Below are 25733 nucleotides of genomic sequence, written 5' to 3'. Positions count from 1 at the left end.
TCTAGCCCCGGAGCGGTGTTGTGGGTGACACGTACACCGCAGACCTGAGGGATGCTGGGATGCTATTCCGTTGCCATCAGCACCCTGTGGATCTCTTACTTCTCCAGTCTGATCAATGGGGACTTCAGAGCTGTAGTTAGGGATGGTTTACCTTAACTACTATTGCTTTGATGGAATTAATGATCAAATGTTGGCCGGTGTCCAAAGCAGATACATGGACTATGTTTGATTTTATAGTTCCTTCCTCAAGGCAGTTCTTCAACAGAGGCTTTTTGTATTGGTTAAAGGCAGTTAGTAAATGGAAATGTAATGTAATTTCTCCTACACCCGTGGTTGAATTTGATGAGTCTTGCTTGTCTATAATGACATCTTCAGGCAGCACCTCTACTCAGAGCAGTAATTAAGGCAGAATGTTTTTCACTGGGCTTCTCTGCTAAACCACTTTGAGACCTTTATTTGGGTCAGAGTGTTCTCTATACAGTCGTTGAAGTACTGACCTCACTGCAACAGTTTATCTTCCAGTGACCCATTGGTGCTTCTCTAGAGTTGATCCAAAGTATTGTATATTTAGTAACTAAGCTTAGTTATTTTAAATGCCAGAGACTGTTAAGAGTTGAGTATATATTTGATAGTTCTCTCTGTTTAGCAATTTGGTATGTTGGAAAGCACCTGGTAAATCTCTTTTTTTCTTCATGTGAATATATATACATATATATTAGATTTTATGCTCATTAATAATTCAGTCAATACTAATTGACTATTTTATATAGTTGCTAAGCAGTAGTTAGTTACTAGGATAACCACGTAAGTTTTAGTCCAGTTGGATACCTTTGAGACACAAATGTCACTCTTAATAATTATTCTAGGGCAATAGGATGAACCAGGACTGTTCCAGGAAACCGGATGAATGGTCACCCAGTTAAAACAGGCATGGCCCCTGTCTGCATGGAGCTTGTAGTCAGTGGAGGAGATGGAGATTAACCCAACAGTCAGATAATAAATGCCAGTTTACAGCTTTAGTAAAGGTTATAAAAGACCATATAATAGGGGATTTGACCTGATGAAAGGTTAGGAAAGCCTCTCTAAGGAGGTAAATTTTATGCTGATGTTGGAAAGGATAGGAGTGGAGTGTGGAGCATGGGGAGACTATTTCAGAGGGAGAAAGAATGTGCAGTAAGCTTTGGGGTGGGAAGAGAGTGTGGTGTGTCTAAACAACTGGGAGAAGACCCAAATGGAGATACAGATCTCAGTGCAGAGTGTGGTGGGACTGAGGCCAGGAAGCTCAGTCAGGTCCACACCACGCAGGGCCTTGGCTGCCCCGGAAAGAACGTAGATTTTACTCAAAGCAATGTGAAGCCCTTAAGAGAAGTTAAAGGTGGGAGGGGATGAGTAGGTGGTGGGTCACATTGGTTTTTGAAAAGATGACTTGGGCTGCAGTGTGAGGAAGAGGTTGAGCAGGGCTGGGTGGGGTGATGCGGGGCTGGGGGCAAGAGTCAGTCTGGGGAGAGTAGTTGGGTAACTCTTGTATTAGTCCAGTCAAGAGACTGGTGACTTTAGGGTGGAACAGTGGAGTTGGAGCAAACGGAAGGATTTGAAAGATATTTTGGGGCAAAATTCAAAAGGACTTGGAAACGGACCTTTTAGGGGAGATGAAGGGTGTTTAAAATCTTTTGTGCTCACCTATAACGATATGCAGTTCTATTGTGTTTGGTCTGCCTAGTTTGTAAATTAAAAATGGGAGCACTGAGCAGGTAGGGCCAGCTTCACTGACTTCTGGGATAGTCCTTAAGTGACTGGAGAGAATTTCTGAGAAGTCAGAAACTCAGAAAATATCTTAACTACTTGGTATCTCCAGGGTGCCATGTAGTCTGTGGCATGAAGAATGAGCTGGGTGTGGGGAGAGTGTAGCCTTTACATTCTTATGCAAGACTTGAACTCTAGTATGATCCTAACCAGTACTGCTGCGTCATTGGTTTCTTACCCTGACCTCTACTCATTAGCCTGTAGGGCACTGTGACTAAGCTATTACTTAGGATGCCAGAATAATAATTTTCTCAATAATAGGGATTGAAGGCGCAGTGAAGGAGTTAAGGTAAAGATTCCCAGATGCTTCATGTGTGATCAGGGTGCATCGTAGATGTTGGACCCAGCGGGTTTATCACATGGTTCCTTTATAAGGCTGTTGCTCATATTACAGTGTGATGTAATAGAGATTATGGATTAAAATTAAAAACTCACAGGGTCAGGTGAATGTGTGTAAACACTGATGAACTAAGTATATCTTTCTTTGTAGAACATAATGTTGTGGGTGGAAGATTTTTGCTTTTGTACGTGGCATAGCGTCAGGCTAACATTGGTATCTACACATTTGCCAGATGATGAAATATTGTAGTTTGCTTCTTTCCTAGACTCTGGATTCTTGTTTTGCTCACACTGCCTTCATTGCTGACATGGTGTCCACTTTTTAGCAACAGTAGAACCAGACCTATCTCTGGGGTAATCAAAAATCTGTTTACTTCTTAGGTGTTAAATAGCAATTTTATGACATTCTAAAAATTCTTTTTTTAAAAAATTTATCTTTATCGTTGAAAGAATTACAGATGTCCTTCTTTTATCCCCATTGATCCCTTTTACCCCGAACCCACCCCACCCCAAGCCTTCACCACACTATTGTCTGTGTCCATGGGTTATTCACATATGCATATAAATTCTTTGGTTATTCTCTCCCCATCCACCCACCCACCCTCCTCCACTCACTCTGAGACCCCTCAGTCTGTTCCATGCTTCTGTGTCACTGAATCTATTTTGTTTATTAGTCTATTAAGTTCTTTAGATTCCACATATAAGTGAGATCATATGATGTTTGTCTTTCTCTGCCTGGCTTATTTCACTTAGCATAATACTCTCCAGGTCCCGCCATGCTGTCCCAAAGGGTACGAGATCCTTCTTTACAGCTGCGTAGTATTCCATGTGTGTGAATGTCCCACAGCTTTTTTATCCACTCACCTCCTGATGGGCACTTGGGCTGTTTCCAGATCTTAGCTATTGTTAACTGTGCTGCTATGAACATCGGGGTGCATATATTCTTTCTGATTAATGTTTCAGGATTCTTAGGATATATTCCTAGAAGTGGGATCACTGGGTCAAAAGGCAGCTCCATTTTTAAGTTTTTGAGGAACCACCACACTGTTTTCCATAGTGGCCGCACCAGTCTGCATTCTTACCAGCAGTGTACCAGGGTTCCCCTTTTTCTACATCCTTGGCAGCACTTGTCATTTGTTGATGGAGCCATTCTGACAGGTGTGAGGTGATACTTCATTGTGATTTTAATTTGCATCTCTCTGATGATTAGCGATCTTGAGCATTTTCTCATGTGTCTCTTGGCCATCTGTATGTCCTCTTTGGAGAAGTGTCTATTCAGGCCCTTTGCCCATTTTTTAATTGGATTATTTGTCTTCCTCTTGTTGAGTTGTATGAGTTCTTTGTATATTTTGGAAATTAGCCCCTTATCAGATGTATCCTTGGTAAATATGTTCTCCCGTATCTTGGGGTTCCTTTGTATTTTGAGGATAATTTCTTTTACTGTGCAGAAGCTTTTTAGTTTGATGTAGTCCCATTTGTTTATTTTTACCTTTGTTTCTCTTGCTCTAGGAGATGTATCAGTGAATATTCCACTATGTGAGATGTCTGTGACTTTACTGCCTGTGTTTTTCTTCCAGGGTTTTTATGGTTTCATGATTTACACTTAAGTCTTTTATCCATTTTGAATTTATTCTTGTGTATGGTGTAAGTTGATGGGTCTAGTTTCATTTCTTTGCATGTATCTTTCCAGTTTTCCCAACATCATTTATTGAAGAGACTGTCTTTACTCCATTGTATGCTCTTGCCTTCTTTGTCATATATTAATTGACCATAATAGCATGGGTCTATTTCTGGGTTCTGTGTTCTGTTCCATTGATCTATATGTCTGTTGTGCCAGTACCAGGCTGTTTTGATTACAACGGCTTTGTAGTACAGTTTGATATGTGGTAAAGTGATCCCTCACACTCTGTTCTTCTTTCTCAAGATGGCTGCAGCTATTCGGGGTCTTTTTGGTTCCATATAAATTTTTGGAATATTTGTTCTAGCTCTGTGAAGGGTACTGTTGGTATTTTAATAGGAATTGCATTGATAAAATCTTAAGATGGTATTTGAATGTTCTTCCAAAAATACTGTTTCTAGCAGAGGTTCTTTCACAGGTTTCTCTTTACTTTTTCTTTCTTTTTTTCCATCACAATTTATCCCCCCATCCCCTCTTCCACCTTCACCCCCCCACCCCTACAATCACCACCACACTGTTGTCCATGTCCATGATTTTCTTTTTTCTCTTTTTTTTGGTCAATCCCTCTAGTCTGTCTCCCCCCTCCCCCCCCAGCTGTCTGCCTGCTCCCTAGCTATGAGTCTGTCTCTATTTTGCCTGTTAGTTCAGTTTCTTCATTAAATTCCACATATGAGTGAGATCATGTGATACTCAACTTTTTCTGACTGGCTTATTTCACTTAGCATAATGTTCTCCAGGTCCATTCATGCTGTAGCAAAAGGTAAAAATTTTTTTTTTTTTCCAGCCCAGCAGTATTCCATGGTGTAAATGTATGACAGCTTTTTTATCCACTCATCTACTGATGGACACTTGGGCTGCTTCCAAATCTTGGCTATTGTAAATAACACTGCAATGAACATAGAGATGCATATATTCCTTCAAATTAGTGTTTTGGGATTCTTCAGATATATTCCCAGAAGTGGAATTGCTGGGTCATAGGGCAGTTTCATTTTTAATTGTTTGAGGTAACTCTATAATGCTTTCCACAGTGACTGCACCAATCTGCATTCCCACCAGTAGTGCACTAGGGTGCCCTTTATTCCACATCCTTGCCAACACTTGCTGTTTGTTGATTTATAGATGATAGCCATTCTGACAGGTGTGAGGTGATACGGCTTTGTGATTTTAATTTGCATCTCTCTGATGATTAGTAACTTTGAGCATCTTTTCATATGTCTATTAGCCACCTGTATGTCCTCTTTGGAGAAGTGTCTATTCAGGTCCTTTTCGCATTTTTTAATTGGATTGTTTGGTTTTTTTTTTGGTGTTGAGTTTTTATAAGTTCTTTATAAATTTTGGATATTAACCCCTTATCAGATGTATTGGCAAATATGTTCTATTCAGTGGATTGTCTTTTCATTTTGTTGATGGTTTCCTTTGCTGTGCAAAAACTTTTCAGTTTGATGTAGTCCCATTTGTTTGTTTTTTATTTTGTTTCCCTTGCCTGAGGAGATATAGCAGAAAAAATATTGCTGCAAGAAATGTCTAAGATTTTACTGCCTATGTTTTCTTCTGTGATTTTTATGGTTTCAAGTTTAACATTTAAGTCTTTAATACATTTTGAGTTTATTCTTGTGCACAGTATAAGAAGGTGGCCTAGTTTCATTCTTTTGCACATATCTATCAAATTTCCCAACACCGTTTATTGAATAGACTGCCTTTAGCCCATTGTATATTTTTGCCTCTTTGTCAAATAGTAATTGACTGTAAAGGTGTGGGTTTATTTCTGGGATCTCTATTCTGTTCCATTGATCTAAATGTCTGTTTTTATGCTAGTACCATGCTGTTTTGATTACTATGGCCTTGTAGTATAGTTTAATACCAGGTAGTGTGATTCCTCCAACTTTTTTCTTCTTTTGCAAGATAGTTGTTGCTATTTGGAGTCTTTTGTAGTTCCATATAAATTTTTGGAATATTTATTCTAGTTCTGTGAAATATGCCATTGGTATTTTGATAGGAATTGCGTTGAATCTGTAGATTGCTTTGGGTAATATGAATATTTTAATGATGTTAATTCTTCCTATCCATGAGCATGGTATATATGCTTCTATTTATTTGTATGCTCTTCAGTTTCTTTCTTCAATGTCTTATAATTTTCCAAGGGCAAGTCTTTTACACCTTGGTTAAATTTATTCCTATGTATTTTATTCTTTTTGAAGCAATTGTGAATGGAATTACTTTTTTAGTTACACTTACTGTAGTTCATTATTGGTGTATAAAATGGAACTGATTTCTGGATATTTATTTTGCATCCTGCTGCTTTATTGAATTCATTTTTCAGTTCTAGTAGTTTTTAGGAAAAATCCTTAAGGGTTCTCTATATACAGTATTATGTCATCTGTAGATAATGACAGTTTTACTTTTTCCTTTCCAATTTGGATGCCTTTTATTTCTTCTTGTCTGATTGCCGTAGCTAGGATTTCCAGTACTATGTTGAAGAGTTGTGAAAGCAGACATCGTTGTTCCTGATCTTCAGGGGAACACTTCTAGTTTTTGCCCATTGAGTATGGTGTTGGCTGTGGGTTTGTCATATATGGCCTTGATTACATTGAGGTATGTTCTCTCTCTTTTTACTTTGCTGAGATTTTATCATTAATGGGTGCTGGATTTTATCAAATGCTTTTTCTGTACCTGTTGATAGGATAATGTGTTTTCCCCCCTTCATTTTGTGTATGTGGTGTATCACATTTATTGTTTTGTGGATATTGTACCAACCTTGCATTCCTGGAATAAATTCTACTTGATCATGGTGTACAATCTTTTTAATGTGTTGCTGGACTATGTTAGCTAGTATTTTGTTGAGGATTTTTGCATCTATGTTCATCAGGGATATTGACCTATAATTTTCTTTCTTTGTGGTGTCTTGGTCTGGTTTTGGAATTAGGATAATGCTGGCCTCGAAAAATGAGCTTGGTCCTCCTTCCTCTTGAATTTTTTGGAATAGTTTTAGAACAATAGGTGTTAGTTCTTTGAATTCTGGTAAAATTTACCTTTGAAGCCATCCAGTCCAGGACTTTTATTTGTTGGGAGTTTTTTGATTACTGCTTCAAATTCACGAGTTGTAATCTGTCTATTCAGGTTTTCCGATTCTTCCTGATTTGGAAGATTGTATATTTCTAGGAATTTATCCATTTCATTCAGATTGTCCAATTTGTTGGCATATAGTTGTTTATAATATTTTCTTATAATCCTGTGTATTTTTTTTGCGTGTCAGTTGTTACTTCTTCTGTTTCATTTCTGATTTTGTTTATTTGGGTCCTCTCTCTTTGTTTCCTGATGAGTCTGGCTAAAGGTTTGTCAATCTTGTTTATCTTTTCAAAGAACCAGCTCTTGGCTTCATTGATCTTTTGTATTGTTTTTTTTTAGACTCTATTTCAGTTTTTTCCTGCTCTGATCTTTATTATTTCCTTACTTCTACTCCCTCTGGGCTTTGTTTGTTGTTTTTCCCCAAGTTCCTTTAAGTATGAAGTTAGATTGTTTATTAGAGCTTCTCTTTACTTCTTTTGCTTAGCTCTTTAATCTTGGCAAATTACAGATTTCTACCCCAGTTTATACCTAGGGACTGAGTTTCCATTACTAATCTTGTTGTTTGACTGGAGGTGAAAAGGATGTTGTTGGTTTTTTTGGTCTTCTGTCTGTTCCCTTTTTGGTTTTCTGTTTTGTTTTGTTTTTTCCCTTAGCTGAGTATTCTTCTCTTTTTGGTTTTCTGCTTTCTTTTATTTATTTTAGCTGAGTATTCTAGGCAGGCTCATCTGTCTTGGGTCTTCACCCTGAATCTGGCATTGGCTGGCAGAGCTGGATGTTATTTTTCAAATGCTTAGTGCAGACTTTGATATCTTGTTGCAAGATTTGATACTGAGAATGACTGAGGCCAATGTTAGGGGATAATTCAGGTGGCTTTGACTACTACTTGCCATCTCATTACTTTACTAAGCATTGAATCATAGTTTAGACTAAATGTGGTTGATTTTTTCCATTTAGTTCTTAAAACCATACACACTGAGTTAGATCTGTGGCTTGAGTTTAAACTGTGTTTGCCACGAGTGGAGTTTCTGGATTATTTTCCAGTAGGAGGTTGGACTGCCCAGTGATTTATTTGATGTCAGTGAACTCAGCTTTTGAAATTAAATAATAGAGCTAGTATTCAAAATAACTTTAACATAGCAGTTTAGATCTTTGATCAAAAGATCAATTTTAATTAATTCCCGGAAAAGACATGTAATTTTAACATTGTGTGTGTGGTAGGTGGAGCATTTGTTCTTAAAAATCCTCAGTAGTGACCAGGAAGTAACAACGCCCGCCATCAAGGGCCACTCTGAGGGTGAATAAAATCATTTATTTGTTCATTCAGCAAATACTTATTAAGCATCGGAATGGACAAGGCCCTGCACTGACGTTGGGGATATGCCAGAGAACGGATCTTACGTAGTAATATTTGTGACGCACGTTGCAGGTGATTGATAAATGGGGGCTCTGGTTGTCGCTATCCAAAACTCGTCTAAACTTGCCACCTCAAATAGGTTGTTACATTATTTGAGAAGTTTCCTTATTTTGAATCTGGATAAAATTAGAGGGGCTGACAGATTTCTGTAGACGTATTTGCACATTAATTTTAAGGTTCTGAAACAGTGATTCTCACCTTGGACTGAACATCGGAGTGACCCGGGAGCTTATAAAGAACCTACGTGACGGGCGAGGGGGCGGCCGAGGGCCCCACCGGCCGGCCCACGCGGGCGCAGGGCGGGGCTCGTGTGTAAGACGCGCCGTGAGGTGCGGGTGCAGCGGCTTTGCGGTGGGTCCGGAAGAGACTGTGGCCGCGGGGAGCCGGGAGCGCGGGCGCACCTGCCGCAGGGACGGGCGTCGGTGGAGGCGGTGAGGGCGCGGGCGCCGGCATCTGCTGTGGGGCTGTGTTTGCCCGTCCTGAGCTAGTTACTGCGGTTCCCGCCTGCCGCCCGCCCCCTCCCTCCTCGCCCACGGGGGCGACCCGGAGCGAAGCCGCCGGGGCAGCGGGCTCGCCCTCCCGAGGGCCTGAGGCGCGGGCAGCTGGAGCCGGGGGCTGAGGGCGGGCCCCCCGGCCCCGTGGCGCTGAGGGCGCTGACGGGCTGAGGGCGCTGAGGGGGCTGAGGGTGCTGAGGAGCTGTGGGCGCTGACGGGCTGAGGGCGCCGACAGGCTGAGGGCTCTGACGGGCGCTGACGGGCTGAGGGCGCTGAAGGGGCTGAGGGCGCTGACGGGCTGAGGGCGCTGAAGGGGCTGAGGGCGCTGACGGGCTGAGGGCGCTGACGGGCTGAGGGGCAAGGGCGCTGACGGGCTGAGGGCGCTGACGGGCTGAGGGCGCTGACGGGCTGAGGGCGCTGAGGGGCTGAGGGTGCTGAGGGTGCTGAGGGCGCTGAGGGCGCCTGCGCGGGGCGGGCGGCAGCGGCAGTGCGCAGGCCGCGCGGTGGCCGTGGGGGCGCAGCGGGGGGCCCCGGGGGAGGGCCCTGTCCCAGGGCCGCCCCACGTGCCTGCTGTCGCCATGCCGCCTCCCTCCCGGGACGCCCTCTGGGTTTCTGTCCTTGCTCTGAGTGGAAGTGGGGGGAGCAGGACCTTTGGAGAAGCAAAGGGGCCATAGTAGGCATAGAAATGGGGCAGGGCCGAGCCGAAGGCAGGCGCCGTGCGGAGTGCGGGGAGGCGGCTGCAGCCGGAGCCCGCACATAGCTGCTCCGCGGCCGGACCCGGGCTTCCCGCCACCGCCTGGCGCGGGGCTGCGCTGCGGGGCCGCCTTGCCGGCAGGTTCGAGAAGCCCGCCCTCAGGTGTTGACCGCCCGGGACGGCCGCGGAGAAGCGCGGGAGGTGCCCACGGTGCCGACAGCTCTGAGCTCCCAGAGCTTGTTTTTCCTCCCAGTGACTCGCAGTTTCTGATTCGTTCCCTAAATGACCTGACGGTTCTCGGCGCACAGCCTTGGGCGTCGCTCCGTTTGAAGCTGCGCCGAGTCCGGTGGCGGAGCCGCGTTTGGGCTGTGAGGCCGCGGTGCCCGGAGGAGGCGCGTCGCCCCCCTGGCCTGGGCGCTCTCGCCGCCCCCCTGGCCTGGGCGCTCTCGCCGCCCCCCTGGCCTCGGCGCTCTCGCCGCCCCGCTGGCCTCGGCGCTCTCGCCGCCCCCCTGGCCTCGGCGCTCTCGCCGCCCCCCTGGCCTCGGCGCTCTCGCCGCCCCGCTGCTCTCGGCTCTCTCGCCGCCCCGCTGGCTCTCCCTTGTCCCCGGGAGGCCCTCAAGTTACTTCGCTGCCCCCAGGGGGTTGGGCAGACAGCGGGAGGGCGCCAGGAGCTGGGGGCCGCGGAAACGTCCCAGGGGCGTGCCTGGCACTTGACACCCTCAAGCCTGACCCGAGGGGCCCTCGGCCTTCCAGGTGGCCCTGCAGGTGACCTCTCGGTGTCGCCGCTGGGTAACCGAGAAGGTGCGGCAGGTGAAAGGCAGTGGAAAGCGCACGGAATCTTTCCTGTCACGCAGCTGTCAGTTCCTCCTGGAAGTGGTTACATTCCCCAGAATATCAGGACATTAACTTAATTCCCTTCCTCAGGGCCACTTACACGTTCAGTTTATGTCACAGGCAGAAGTATAAGGACTTTCGGTAGCGTCTTCTGCCGGAAGGCCTCGGCCGTCTTGCCGGGTCCGAAGCGGGGCAGCTGAGGCCCGACGCGGAGGCCCTGGGGCCTCGGGCTGTCCGGCCAGGCGCCCAGCCGCTGACCAACACGATGGCTGTTACTGTTTCTCTGACCCTCTGTCCGTGGGTCAGGGGTAGGTGACTGGCTCACAGGAGCTCGGAAAAGAGTGAGGCAGCATTGGCGCCGTGGCCGTGGCCCCGCACAGCTTCCTGGCTTCCCTCTCGGAGAAGCAGTTCCCGCGAGACTTGGGCCCTCCTCCCTGTGCTCTGTACTCACAGCGCCTGGTGCCCGGGCCTTGTGCATGTTTCATTAGGTACAACTTAGTATCAGTTTATTGAGTCATTGATTCATTCAGTAAGCCTTTTCCCATTCTGTATTTTTAACCTGTCAGTTCTACTGCCATTTTTTGTGTAGTTTGAAATTTCGGTATCTTTGTACACAAGAGAGATGTGTCGGTCATTAATCTGGTGGTTCAGGTAGAAACAGAGTGCGGATTCCGGGTGTCCCTTCCCAGTGCAGCCACATGGTGATCCCCTCAGTTCCCGAGCAGCACGGTGAGGTGTCATGTGCAAAGTGTTACCAACCAAGGAGGTCCGCCTGAGCTGTGGGGTCCAGGATCTTTTTGGAGGTCAGGTTGTGACTGTGTGGCTGACCTCAGCCACTCTCACTTTATCCCCACCCCCAGTGGAAACATGTTCATCCTAAATCACACTTGTTAGGAAAACTTTTTAGGATAAACTTTTCTGGTGAACTGGTACCAGATGGCCCAAGGCCTCAGGCATACAAATGGAGATGTTCACAGTAAATACAGTGTGGCCCAGGACCTCAGACATACAGAAACATTCTTACTAAGCAGAATACTCCAAGGGCTCAGAGTTTGTTTCCTAGGAGTCAACAAAGGCCAGACCTGAAGACAGCTTTTCTTTGAAATGTGCTAAGTGGATGGGAGGGAGAACAGGCAAGAATACAAGAAGGTCTTAAATGGAATCCATGACATTTTATTTTTGAAAAAAATGGAATCAGATATTTGAAATAACATGTTAATATCTGGATAGGGCTTTTATGGGTACTTATTTTATTCTTTTCTGTATGTTTGATACATATCTTAAAAGCAAATAACAATAATGTCTAAGTTGGAACTGAAATTCTTTATATTAGTGGTTTGGTTCATGCTACCTCAAGCCTTTGGGGATGTTATCAGGGATGTGGTTACTGCACTCTGTGTTGTGTCTTACCTGGGACAATTCCAGAACATGAAGTTGTATTGGGGTGAAGAACAACTCTCCATCTGTGTATCACACTCGGTGGCTGTTCTGCCTAAGTTTGGACTTTCTCCTGGGCCATTCTGTGCTCTGTCTAATCTGCTCTCCTCTGACCCATGCAAATCTCAAAACCCCAGATGACTTCTCATTGCCAGATGAACTCCATACAAGTTAAGGGGACCTACAAAGCCCCACTCTCTCCCTTGTTGCTCCTCCACCACCATCTGCCCTTTATTTTTGTCACCTTGCCATACCAGTTTTCAATTCATTATTTTGTTTCCTCTCGAGTTTCCTTTTCATTCCCTTGGTTTCCTTTCAGGCTTTTGCCCTAGATTTCCCCTTCATCTGTAACTCCCTGCCCTTTTCCCTCAGTTTTTTCAGCTGACTCTTATCCATCCATCCATCATTTTAGCTGCAATATCCCTATTGAATATCCCGATCCATATAGGTAATTTTCCCATAATTCCCCAGTATTAAAGCTCATACCCTTACTGTTACTACTTACTTATCTATCTTCCCAGTCTAGATTTTAATCTCTGCCGTGGGCAGCTCATGTTTGCTTCCATTTCTCCAGCCCTTTGTGGCTCCTGTATATTGTATGACAGTCACTAAATAAATTTTGTTGAATGAATGTATGAGTGAAGCTTTTGATTTACATACTCTCACTAGATACTTAAACATTTTCATGGGAAATACTGTATTTAAATAAAACATTTATGAATATTTTAATGAATATTTTCATAAAACATTAATAGCATTTGGGGTCGGAGAGGTAAAGTATTTACTCACAGGGAAAGCAGTATGAGAGCCCATGGCATTGATAGGTTTATTTTCTTAGTAGTTCCTGTCCAGGTGGTGGAGAAGGTAAATGCAGTGCTTGCCTCTTCGATGACCACATCAGAATTACAACTAAATTATAGAACAGTGAGCCTGGAGAACTGTTTGAAGACTAGCTGAAGAGAAGTCATATAACTAAGGAGATAAAGAAGAGGCCACATAGAGACCGATAGGAGGGCTGGAGATGTGAACCCCATTGGTCCCTCACTCCCATGTGGTGGTTAAGAGTTGTGAGGAATATCTCTGCTGTGGTGGTGCCCCCGAGGAGCGAGGGGTGCCAGCCCCACACCAGAAGCCCAGAGCACCACCACCGGAGAGAGGAGCCCCCACTACATCTGGCTGTGAAAACCAGTGGGGGTTCTACCATCTGTGTGAGACGGAGGGCTGCTGGAAACCCTCCTGTCCTCTTAGAGGCCTGCACACAGACTTACTCACCTGCAGGCACTCACCCTGGGGTCTAGTGATGGACAGCGGCTTGGGAGTTTCCAGAGACATACAGAGAGAAAATGAGTTGTCTGGCTTCAGGGTGAGGGCTGGAAGCACAGACGCCATTGTCCCTGTGTTGAGCCTCCCACACAGTCGGCAGGCAGGTGCTAGGTTTCCTGTGTTGAACCCTCTTCCCATACAACCAAATCAGAATCTGCATTAGCCTGGTGACACCACTCGCCCCACCCTGATGACTGCCTGAGATCCTACCCCAATCAACCTGTGCACCACCAGAGGCTCTTTTCAGGGGCAGGCATTGTGGGCAGCTGGCAGGCAGCAGTAGACTAGGCGTGCCCTTTTGCTGAGCAGTCCCAGACCTGAACTAGTGTCAGCCGGCCTCAGTTCCCAGTTTGGCCTCTGCCATGTGCCTCCAGATCCAGCACAGGCAGCTACCAAATGCAGATTGCTTTGTAGCTTCTACCAGACAGGCCTGGCGGGTCATAGGCACTGGCTGACCTTGGTCTGCATCGAACCCTTCTGAAGAAGCCTCAGAAGCCCCAGAACCAACACACCTGGTGGCTGGCTTTAGACCACAGCAGAGCAGCACCTGATTAGCTCCACAAGTCGCACACCCAAAAGTTGGTCTTGGCAGGCACCAGAGCACACTGGGGCAGTTCCACTCAGTAGGGTTATCCCTTGCACAGCAGCTTGTATACTGTGGTCATGACCATTACAGCCATTTGGCCTAAGGGTAAACTCCACCCACCAATGTGCCAACTGCAATCAAGGCTCAACTACAACAGGAAGGTACACACAATGCACATAAAGGACACTTCTGGAGTACCTGGACCAGATGATCAGGGAGATTGTGCCACTGAGCCCCACAGGACACCTACTACGTATACTTGCCAAGACTGGGAAATGTAGCAGATCTACTTAATACATAGAAACAAACATAAAGAGGCAGCCAAAATGAGGATATGAAGAAACATGTCCCAAATGAAAGAACAGGAGAAATCTTCAGAGTACTAAATGAAATGGAGTCAAGCAATCTACCAGAGTTCAAACCACTAGTTATAAGAATGCTCAAGAAACTTACTGGGAACTTCAACAGAGATAGTAAGTGTAAAAAAGGACATATAAATCATAAAAAAAAGAACCAGTCTTAAAAGAAGACTACAATAAATGAAATGAAGACTACACTAGAGGGAATTAACAGTAGTTTAGATGAAGCAGAGGGTCGAATCAGCAATTTGGAAAACAAGGTAGCAGAAAACAATCAGAATGGCAAAAAGAAAAAAGAATTAAAAAAAAAACCCACACTAAGATAGCTTAAGGGACCTTTGGGATAACATCAAGCATAACAACATTCACATCATAGGAGTACCAGAAGGAGAGGAGAAAAACCAAGGTATTGAAAACCTATTTGAAGAAATAATGACTGAAAACTTTTGTAACCTGGCAAAGGAAATAGACATACAAGTCCAGGAAGTACAGAGTCCCAAACAAGATGGACCCAAAGAGGCCCACACTGAGACACATCCTGATTAAAATGGCAAAGATTAAAGACGAAGAGAGAATCTTAAAAGCAGCAAGAGAAAGGCACTTAGTTACCTATAAGGGAGCTCCCATAAGACTGTCAATTGATCTCTCAACAGAAACATTTCAGGCCAGAACACATTGGTACAAAATATTCAGAGATGAAAACCAAGACTACTCTACCCATCAAGGCTATCATTTTAAAATGGAGAGAGAGAGAGTTTCTCAGACAAAAAACTAGAGGAGTTTATCATCACCAAACCAGTATTATAAGAAATGTTAAAGGGACTTCTTTAAGAAGGGAAAAAACACATAAATGTGATTAATAAAATGGCAATAACTATGTACCTATCAATGATCACTTTAAATGTAAATGGATTAAACATTCTAATGAAAGACAGGGTTGCTGAGTGGATAAGGAAACAAGAATATATATTGTCTACAAGTGACCTACTTCACACACAGACTGACTGTAAAGGAATGGAAAAAGATATTTTATGCAAATAGAAACCAAAAAAAAGCTGGGGTAGCAATACTTGTATTAGACAAAATAGACTTTAAAACAAAGGTTATAAAAGAGACAAAGAACGATCCTACATAATGATAAAAGAATCAACCAACAAGAGGATAGAACCCTTGTAAACATTTATGCACCCAACATAGTAGCACCTAAATATATACAGCAAATATTGATGGTCGTAAAGGAAGAGATTGATAGTAATACAGTCATTGTAGGGGACTTTAACATCCCAGGGACATCAATCAATAGATTTCCCAGACAGAAAATCAACAAGGAAGCATCAGCCTTAAATGACACATTAGACCAGATAGATTTAATTGGTATTTTTAGAGTATTTCACCCCAAAGCAGCAGAATATAAATTTTTTTGAAGTGCACATGGAACCAGAATAATATACAGTGAGAAACCCAAAACATCAATTCAAAAGAATATATTCATCCCCATGTTTATTGCAGCATTATTTACAATAGCCAAGATATGGAAGCAACCTAAGTGTCCATCAGTGGATAGTTGGATAAAGAAGATGTGGTACATATTAGAATGGAATATTACTTAGCCATAAAAAATGAACTCTTGCCATTTACAACAACATGGATGGACCTAGAGGATATTATGCTAAGTGAAATAAGTCAGAGAAAGACAGATAACATATGATCTTACTTATATGAAGGATATAAAAAACAAATAAATGAGCAAATAAAAGAGAAACAGACTCATAGATACAGAGAACTGACTGATGGTTGCCAGATGGGAGGGGAATTGAGGACCTGAATGAAAAAGATGGAGGGATTAAGAAGTTCAAATTGGTAATTACAGAATAGTCATGGGGATGTAAGGTATAAGCATATAGTCAATAATATTGTAATAACTGTGTATGGTGCCAGGTGGGCATTAGACATATCAGGGATTACTTCGTAAGTTATATAATTTTCTAAGCATTATGCTGTATACTTGAAACTAATTTAAAGTAATATTGAATGTGAACTCTAACTGAAAAATAAAATTTTAGAAAGGTTTATTTTCATTAATTTATTTTATTAAGAAAATTCATTTGATTCATTTTTACAAGTAGTTCAGGTATAGGAAAAAATCAGAGTATTTAGAATGAGAAGCATCAGCATCAGCCCCACTGTTTCTCAATCCTATGTGATCAATAGGTAAACGTTTCAGTAAGATTCACCTTCAGGAGGAAAAGCACTTAAGAGAAGACCTGCAGCCGTTCAGTTGAGGGGCGTGGGAATGAAGATTCCCACTAAAGGGACTTTTCTTTTTTTATTCTCACCCGAGGATATGTTTATTGACTTGGAGAGAGAGAGAGAAACAACGAAGCGGGAGAGAAACATCAATTGGGTGCCTCCTGTGTGTGCCCTGACTGGGGTTTGAACCTGCAACCTTTTTGCTCATGGGAGGGACGATGCTCCAATCAACTGAGCCACCTGGCCAGGGCTCGAGATTTTTTTTAAATGTCATGTAAAGTGCCCAGTGTCTTCAGTGATAGGTTGTGTTTCCTTTGACCTTCTTCCTCCAAGTTCCATCCCATGAAAGGTTCAGCGTTGTTCTTTCCTCTCTTGCAAAGACAGTGTCTAAACAGTGGTATTTAATCCCTGCTAACTGTCCAGATGCAGCACCTGGGAAAACGGAGTCCAGGAGTTGAGAATGTGAAACTGCTTATGCTGGAGAATCTTCTTGCTGTGGTTGCAGGTCTGCTTCTAGAAGCTGGTCACTGCTCTTGAGTGGGCACCGTTCCACTAGAGCAGATGGCCGGAGTGTGGATATGCCAGGGAGAGGAGACTGAGCGTGAGCTCGTCCAAGAAGTTGAAACACTTCTCAGAACATTTTCTCCCGATGATAGCCATGCCATTACAACTCTGACCTTCTGGGTTGGAAGAGCAAACTGAAAAAGCGTAAGAGAAGTCTTCAGTGTTTTCTGGTGTGGTGGCCCAAGCCCTGTGTGGCTGCAGAGCCCTCGAAATGTGAGCAGTGCATACAGAGTGCTGGCAGTGTGAAATGCACACCAGATTTCCTATAAACACGTAAAATATCTCACTTAGAATTTCAGTATTGATTAGTGATGAAATCATATTTTGGGCACACTGGGTTAATAAGATAATAAAATTAGTATCACCTGCTTCATTTTGGTTTTCTTTTCAATACGACTACTAGAAAATGTAAACTTATGTATGTGGCTCTCTTTATATTTATATACGTATTTTAAACAATGCTACTTGCAGGAAAGTCCTTACCAGGGATGTGCATGGAACTTAGTCCAACTTACACTTTTACCTGACTCTTTATGGTGAAATATGCCAGATCAGATATGGAATTAGAATCTCAGAATTTCTAAGTTAGTTTCTTAATAACTTGCAGTTGAAATGTACATTAAAAGCAAGAGTATGACTTTTTTCAAGTTGTAAAAGAAATTTCTAGAAACTAAGGGCTTTGCAGAACTAAAAATTCATTCTCATTGTTTTATTTTTAAGCTCTATTTTAAGTTTCTGCCAGGACGAAAATGTTCATTCCCTTTTGGGTTCTGATGGCCTGGTAAAACTCCTTTGTAAACCCCGGGGATGTGATAGAATTGGCACAGAAGGAAGTTAATTTGGGTGGGATCCATGAGTGAAGAGGAGGTACTGGGCCGGGCTTGCAGAGTCCCAGTAATCAATCAATGCCCAGCACCCTGCACACCAGGCAAGAGCCTGTCAGCATCCCTTCCTGGAAAATCCCACTGTTGTGCAGTAAGAAAAAAGCAGAAACACAGACACGGAATAGTGTCATTAAGAGCCACACATCACGCATGTCCAGTAGGGTTCTTTGGCACTGATTCTTGTGTGTGTGATTATGGGAAAAAGTTAAATGGTGTTTTCCACAACTTTTTTTCCTTTCAGCCTGATTGTAGGATATTTTCCAACTCCCCCCCCCCCCCCCCCCCCCCCGCTCAATTTTTCCAGTAACTTAAACTCAGAGCTCATAGTAATGAGGCACTTTGTTGTCAAAGGTGAGTCAAAAACAGGAACCTTTTGATTTCTGTCACGTGATGCTGGATGTTATAAAATAATAATAGAAGGAGCTCATTTTTTCCTTCAGTTGTCGGCCTTCTAGCTGCTTGACTCCCTCACCGTTGCGAAGCCAGGGATTTGGCGGAGGTCGATTGTTCACCATAGCCAGCGCCTTCAGGAGTACGCACATTAAATGGGTTATAAATAGTATCTGCCTGGACAATGCTGGGCCTTTCTCCGTTTCTGAGACACTGAAGTCTTTGTTTTGTGGGTCGATGGCCTCTCCCCCACCTCCTACGCTTGAGTCATAAAGCCTGAAAACTAATGAGGTTGCTGAAGTTTATTATCTGGTGGTGGGATGTATGGGGAGCAATGAGAGGTGGCAGAAAGCAGGACTTGGGCTCAGGGTGGCTTCTCTGTCCCAGGCCTGCAACTTGCTCACTTTGCATTTTATTGTTTCTGGCCCTTGAATCAATTTTTCCCTTCAGTGGGGTCAAATTAGACTTAGATTGAAAAATTAAAATAAAAGTTAAGTAGATACCATCAAGGATGATGCTAGATCCTGAATTTATCAGGTTACGCTAGAATAAGATCTGCCTTGAAAACAAGTACAAGCAGGGGTTGCTGGTGGTACTGTGTATATTTCAAGATATTTTGCTCTTTCTGAGTTTAGATGTGATAGTTCACAATGGGGATCTACATGCTATAAGCCACGTCCAGACCTACTCATGTATAGCCATAGAACTAGGAATGCTTTTTATAATTAGTCGTTGTCTTCAACCATTTAAGGTTCAGAACAGTACAAAACAAAACAAGAGACGCGCAGTAGAGGCCTTGTATGGGCCACCAGGACGAAAATGCTGGCCCTTCCCTCACCTGAAGAGTTTGCTGACCTCGTTTTAGAATGTGCTTGCCAGATATATAAAAAGTTCCTTTCTTGGGTTTTGTTAATTCTCCCAGCAATATTTCTTGAGTATTTTGTTCCTTGCACTGTAATAGGTACTAGGGAAATAAAGTTAAAAAAAGGGACACATCTCTACCTTCACAGAGATTACATTCCTGTGAATAAAGCCCAAACTTAACCAGATTAAATGGAAATAAGAAACAGAAAACAAGTCCTGGGCAGACAAAGCTGCTGAGTGTGAGACAGACAGTAACAGTGGGGTCTGAGCCTCCCCCTCTGCTCCCCCTCCCCCTCTACTGCACATGGTGACTCAGTTACTTCTCAGACTTTGAGTACTCCTCTGCCCACCCACAGGCAAACACAAAACACTTGTTTGCGTTTCTTTGTGATTCCCTTAGTTTCTGTTTTCTTTCTTTCCTAAACACCCAACTGAGCTTGATGATTCTGCCCAGGCTTAGTGAGTCCTGGGCTGGCCTTCATAAGAGGTAGTCATTCCTACCCTCTCCAGGCAGCTTCCTGGGTCCTTCTGCTTAGGGCTTGTTGCTTTCATGAAGCATGTAGTTGGGTTTCGAACCTTCCTCCTTTATGCTTTTTTTGTCTCCAGGAAACATAGATTAAGATTATTTTATTTCTTTTAGCATCAAGGTCTTTCCCCAGATCTGTTCTCTAAAAAACCTGCATGGTGTGATCTGCACCAGAGTGAGTGACTGGCAGAGGTTTGCCCTGTGCCTTGGTTTTGGATTGTTCCCATTGTTGAACCCACATAGTTGAGTATGATCCCTTTTCTGTTTCAGATGTGCCCTTTAGCCTGCCGTTTGGTCAGCAGAAGGACCAGAGCTTGGACCAAAGGCCACGACTGACACATACACAGGCCTGAAATTATCCTATTACAGTCACCACATTCATATAAATGGCTAAGCAAAGGTCAAAATATGAGCAACATTATTTATGGCTCAGTGAGAGATTTGATATTCAAATTCTGTCAGCGTTTGTCAGAGGACTAGTGTTATCAATGCCTGTGCCCGGCTAAGGACCATCTAAAAAGTGGTGTGGTACAAACTTGGAATGCAGTAAAAAAGGCAATTTCAATGTATCCCTGTACCCGACCCAGCAGTAGTCCTGTTACTTGTACAGGTACTACCTCGAACTTGTATGCCTCCTGACAAGAGGATTTTCCTCCCTCTAAATCGGTGTTGTCATCTGTACCAGGGAGCACTCGCAGGATCAAGCCAGTTCCTGTGGGGGTGCATAGAGGGTGGTGGGTGATTACTGGGGTTGCTTGCTATAGGGTCAGGCCCGAATTCACCCTCTATTGCCTGCTGTGTGAAAATGGATCTGGACTCTGAATAGTCTTCCTTTGTCAGCTGGCGTGATATAAGCTTTGTCAGGAGGGGGCGCTGGAGATACACTGCAGAGGAAGGTGTTTTCTGTCAAGGCTTCTGCAGCTCCTTACTACCCAGCATAGAGACCTCTCCATGCTCCTTTCCCCCTCAGCGCCTGCAGCTTCTCCATCGCCGGCTCCTATAGTGTGAACGCTTGTCCAGGGCCAACTCCTGAGCACGTGGTGGCCACAGCGTATCTACTCATCAGCATTTCCTCTGGCATCCCTACATGGGCAGTTTTGGAGCACAGTGTCTATGGTGAGCCACTTCTCTGTGAACAGTGTTTCCCTGGCACCTGGGGGATGGATTCCAGTGAGTTCCACCCTTGCAGCTCACAGCAAGCCCACAGGGTCCGGACCTGCCCGAGGGAAGGTTCTCTCTTGGGCCCTGTGTCTCAGCACTAGGGGTTGTGGCTGCTCCTCCAACCTGCCATTTCTATATTCTTTAGGGCTGTTTACTTCTTACCAGCTAATCTGCGTTGTACTGAGTAAGTTCTGATATTAAACTTTCCCCACTCAAATGATGGTGTGGTCTCTCCTGATGGGAGCTGACAGTGGAAAGCAGGGTCTGATCAATGGGCTCTGTGCTGCATTTCGAGAAGCAAGTAGGTGAGAGAGTCCAGTGGATCTGGACCAGGAGCATAAAATCAGAATGTTTATGCTATTACATATTTCTCCACATTCTTCCGATTGAATGAACAAATCATAGGAAAAATTAGAAATTTGTAGTTATTTCTAGTAAAGGAGGAGGTTATTGGTTCCAGTGATCCCAGGGTAAAAAATCCACAAAGATTTTGAAAGATTCACCGTCTGAGTGTGTGGGAGCTTCAGGGCCTGTGAACGAGGCTGCTCTGGGCCGGGTTGGGAGTGGTTATTATTCTGGGGACTGAGTGCAGAGCTGTAACATCTACCCTGATAATCAAAAGTCGATTAAATGTACATGTCAAGTTGGTTTCCTTCTTCCCTGTATCATGTGATAGGGTTGCACGCAGTTACTCTTTTGTTCCCCTTTTCTGGGTGAATGTGCAGCTCTGTGATACGGACACGCCTAGGACGGGGGGGAGGGGGGCAGAATGAGATGCCCTAAGGATTATGTGGTCTGATCCCTTCAACTTTGGGTTGGAGAAAACTGACCACAGGTGAGGCTAAGTGCCTTGATCTCGAGAGTGTGTAACTAGTTGGAGAACAAATGAGTACACCCAAATGGATTTCGGGATTCCGAGTATATCTGAGGCTAAATACATGAAGTGGATAAAGCAAAGTGCGCCTTGAGTAGTGCCTCGCTTTAACTCATTGTTGAAGTACAGCATTATTAGATAAGAGTTCTGATTGTAAGTGTGTGGCATGGCGGACGTCTTATAAATTGCACTCCTGTTAGCCAGCACTCAAATCAATTAATTGAACATTACCCGTACCCCAGATACTCCCATCCTGTGGCCACGGGTAGCCTCTAGTCTGACTCCTGACAGCAGAGACTATTTTGCCTGTTTTATACTTTATAGAAATGGAATCAGTCATATAGGAGGTACTTGCCTGTGCCTGACCTGACGTCTGTTGATCAATATTATGTTTTAGAAACTCATTTTCATTGCAATGTGGTGTTTCATTGTATGACTCTATTGGGATTTATTTACCTATTGTGCTGTTGATGGGCATTTAGGGAGTTTTCTAGTTTGCGTCATTTACAAAGAGTGCAGCTATGCATATTTGTCATTTTTAACATTATTTTTTAAATGTTTGGACATTAGAAGACTGTGAAGTGTGAGGTTAAGGGCAGGAGCCTGGAATTGGAAAACACATTGATTGTGTGTGATCTTAGCCAAGTTGTTTGCGTCCTTGAGCCTGTCTCCTCACTGGTAGAGGGCTCACTAGCTCCCTGCTCACAGGGTCTGGGAAGGATTGAATGGGGTGCACAGGGTGCTCTGCACGTGTACTCAGAAGAATGGAAGTTGCTATAATTTGTTAAATTAAACTTTCATAAATGGTAGCAGAGCATCTGCATCATTTGCTGTTTGCACTCTCTCGCTGTAGTGCTTTCATTTTTCCAGGGTTTGCGCATGCTTTGTTTGAACCTTCTTGGTCTCCCCTGTCTGTCCCTCAGTGCTACACTTACTACCTGCCGCTTACCCTGCAGGGTCCGCTCAGTCATCCCTGAGCTGGCCTCTCCTTTTGCCCACAGGCTTATTGTAATAATCCTGTTTGCTTATTGTTTGTTCTTATTTTGCCTCATTCAGTTCACTTTGTTTTGCTTTGCTTTGCCCAAAGATCCCCTTTTTTTGAGATAAAGGGTCTGTGGCAGTATTTTGAAGTTTTCTGTTTACTATCAAAAACATTTCTTATACCTCCACTGATACGCGTGTCACACTTCTAGGACTGTTGAACTCAGAATGGGCCCTGCTATTGGAACACACGGTCTGTGGATATAGGTGGGGAATTGAGCAAATAGCCTATGTCTTGTCATTTTGCTGGTGTCCTCCTGTATTGCCACTGTCTTAGCTCCCAGCCTTCTGACTGTACCCCAGCCTCTGAATGCCAAGACTGCCCCTGCTCAGCCTGTCACCACGCACATCTGCTCTCTGGGTGACCGGGCGGCTCCCTGTCAGGACTGCTGCTTCTGTAGTAGGACCTTAAGAAAACTCAGCTTTACCTTAATGTCTTCAACAAACACTGTTGTGCGGGCTTTTCTTTTAAAGACTGATACACCATGAGTGAAGGCCATTTCATCAGTCAGCAAAAGCCAAGTTTTGCTACATTAACAAAGGACTAACATTTCAGCGACTTGCAAAAACCTCACATTGGTAGTGGCTCTGCTCTGTGTGTCTTTCCTTCTGAAACTAAGGCTTAAGGGGCAGCATGTGTTTGGGACATACGTGTCTTGAACAGAAGGGAAGGGGAAACAGTGGAGCCACACTGGACCTTAGAATCTTCCTGGGAGGTGCACGTGTCCCTTAAACACACATTTCATTGGCCACGTCACACCAGTGGTCAGGCCTGGTCTGGGTGGGAAGGAAATAGACCCTCCCAGAGGGAGTCCTCCATGGGAAGGGACTTGGCGAGGAGGGCAGTGTGGTCATGCTTCAGACATTTTCACTGAGTCAGGAGATATAGTCTCTGGGTATCATTGCCAACTTGTATTTCATTGTCAGTTTTATTCAACAGCTTTCTTCTTCTTTTCACTTTCACATAAGTTTATTGCCGAACCACCAAACAGGCAATGCACAGAATATGCAGAAAACCAAGGCTCTAAGTCAGGGGCCCTGATGAACTTTGTTTCTCACAAAAGCAGGCCTGAGTGTCAGTGTCAGTGACTGGGGCTGCCTGGAAGAACTGAGGAGTCAAGTTTCCTTTGGTGATTCAGTAAATACTTCTCCCTTCTTGCAGGTGATGGGATGGAAGCTGTGTGGAACTGGAAGGGGCCAGTCTTGGAAATTCATGTTATTAACATGATCAAGACTCTCCTCTCCTTCATTTACAGTCTATCCAGAGCGAGGGTTCCCTGTCTGGTGACAGCTGTGGTACATCAGGAGGCTTCAGGCTCCGCCTCCAGCGTCTTTACTCTAGGAGGAATGTTTGGTTGGACTTTGAGGGAAATCATGAACTCATCCTGACTTAAGAAAGCTTTGTGAATGACTAGAGATCTCAGGATTATGTTTTATATAGTTTCAAAGGTTGTATTTTAAGATGAAGGGTAATTTAAGAAGGATAATTTAGCTTGCATCCCTCATTAATCTGCAGCTGTTTTAATAATAAAAAAAAAAAGGCAAAGACAACCTGTTTTCTTCTTAGAAGAGTCAGGTCATTTTGTTTATGAGTTATATTTAATCTAATTTATTTAGGTTTGTTTAGGATAATTTTCAAGTAGATAATATTAACTAACTTAGGATAATAAAGGAGAACACTTGTGGCCCAAGTGTCCATAATTTTAGTAGCATTTCTAAAAACCTCATCATGCTAGTTTACACAATAGATATATTTATAGACTAAAGCTATAGATTCGTAAGTATAGAAGATAAATATATAAAGATTATATTTTATGAATGTATTAATATGAAATCATCATATTTAGATACAGAAAATGAATCTCATTATAATTGTTCTATTAAATGTAGGATCTGTTATAAAATGAACAATCTGATCTTAATTTTTATGTTCAAATCTTGGGATGATTTGAAGTAAGGTATAATCAATCTACTAACATATTCTTGGAGTCTGGTATTATGAGCATCATGGACTTCTAATTTTATCCCTTGATAATTGAAATAAGCATCTGAAAGAAGTTTAATAGGAAGCAGAACATTATTTTCCTCATTATCAGCTGGAAATCTAAAACATTGGCATGTGAATTGAATCCTGGCCTCTCCAGCGTGTGTGTGTGTGTGTGTGTGGTGTGTTTGTCCATATGTTCTAGGAATCACCTTACTCAAAGTGTGACCACAGACTAGACTGATTCATGAACCGTGTGTGGCTTGGCACAGTGAGACAAGAATAAAACTTGACAGTGTTCTAAACCTTTATAGCAATTGGACAGAGTAAATTTAGGTCGGTTGAATCTAATACAAATTTGGGTTTGTATATATGTGTGTCTGTTAGTTTTTGTTTCATTTGTCTAAGAATTAGTTTTTATTATAATTTACAAAAGTGTTGGTCTGTGATGGGTTTGAAATTAAAAACAAAAACAGAAGCAGGCAAGGTGGTGTAAAGCACAATGGTTTGAGTTGTGTTGGTGAGAAACCTGCCTTCCTGTGGCGGGAAGGTGTCTAATTCCTAATACGCCCACAGGCCATGACTTATGACAGGAACCCTGTGCTCATGTTGAATGGAGCTCTTCTGGTCCCTAGGTGGGCCATAGCCCCTCACCTTTCAACAGACTGTTCTGTTCCATTGTGACATTTTGATTAGCTCTTCCCTAGAATAGTTTTGCAAAAAACTACAATTCTTTGGATTTATTCATTCATTCAACCATTGTTTACTGAACATTGTCTGTGTGCCAGGTTCTGTTCTAAGCACTGGGAATTTCAGCTGTAAGAAGACAGCTCATATGAAAATAATTAAAATTATTATTTTAATTTAAAAAATATATATATATCTTTATTGATTTCAGAGAGGAAAGGAGAGGGAGAGAGAGAAATAGAAACATCAATGATGAGAGAGTCATTGATCAAGCCCACAACCAGGGCATGTGCCCTGACCAGGAATCGAACCCTGATCTCCTGGATCCTAGGTCGATGCTCGACTGCTGAGCCACGCCTGGCCAGGCTATTATTTTAATTTTTAATTATTAAAGGTAGTCAGTCTGCTCCAAGTGTCATCAGTTCCACTTGGGCTACTGCTATACCCATTCCTCTCCCCTGTGGATGGTAAGCTCACTATT

The 25733-nt window shown here is 43.6% G+C and overlaps 1 protein-coding gene across 9 annotated transcripts in view; it reads left to right on the top strand.

The window, feature by feature from the left end:
- Positions 1-25733, top strand: part of MITF (melanocyte inducing transcription factor) — a 209892-nt gene that overhangs the window by 62521 nt on the left and 121638 nt on the right. Inside the window, exon 1 of one of the 9 annotated variants that reach the window (XM_081159156.1) lies at positions 20559-20621. The exons of the other annotated variants lie outside the window; for them this stretch is intronic. Coding sequence (XP_081015282.1) covers positions 20593-20621 — 29 coding nt within the window. The 5' untranslated portion in view covers positions 20559-20592. Of the gene's footprint in view, positions 1-20558; positions 20622-25733 lie in introns of those variants that run through there. 9 annotated transcript variants of the gene reach the window in all.

This window comes from Miniopterus schreibersii (genome assembly GCF_964146895.1).
Source record: "Miniopterus schreibersii genome assembly, chromosome: 15".
Taxonomy (NCBI): Eukaryota; Metazoa; Chordata; class Mammalia; order Chiroptera; family Miniopteridae; genus Miniopterus; species Miniopterus schreibersii.
This window is presented reverse-complemented; position numbering and strand designations above follow the sequence as displayed.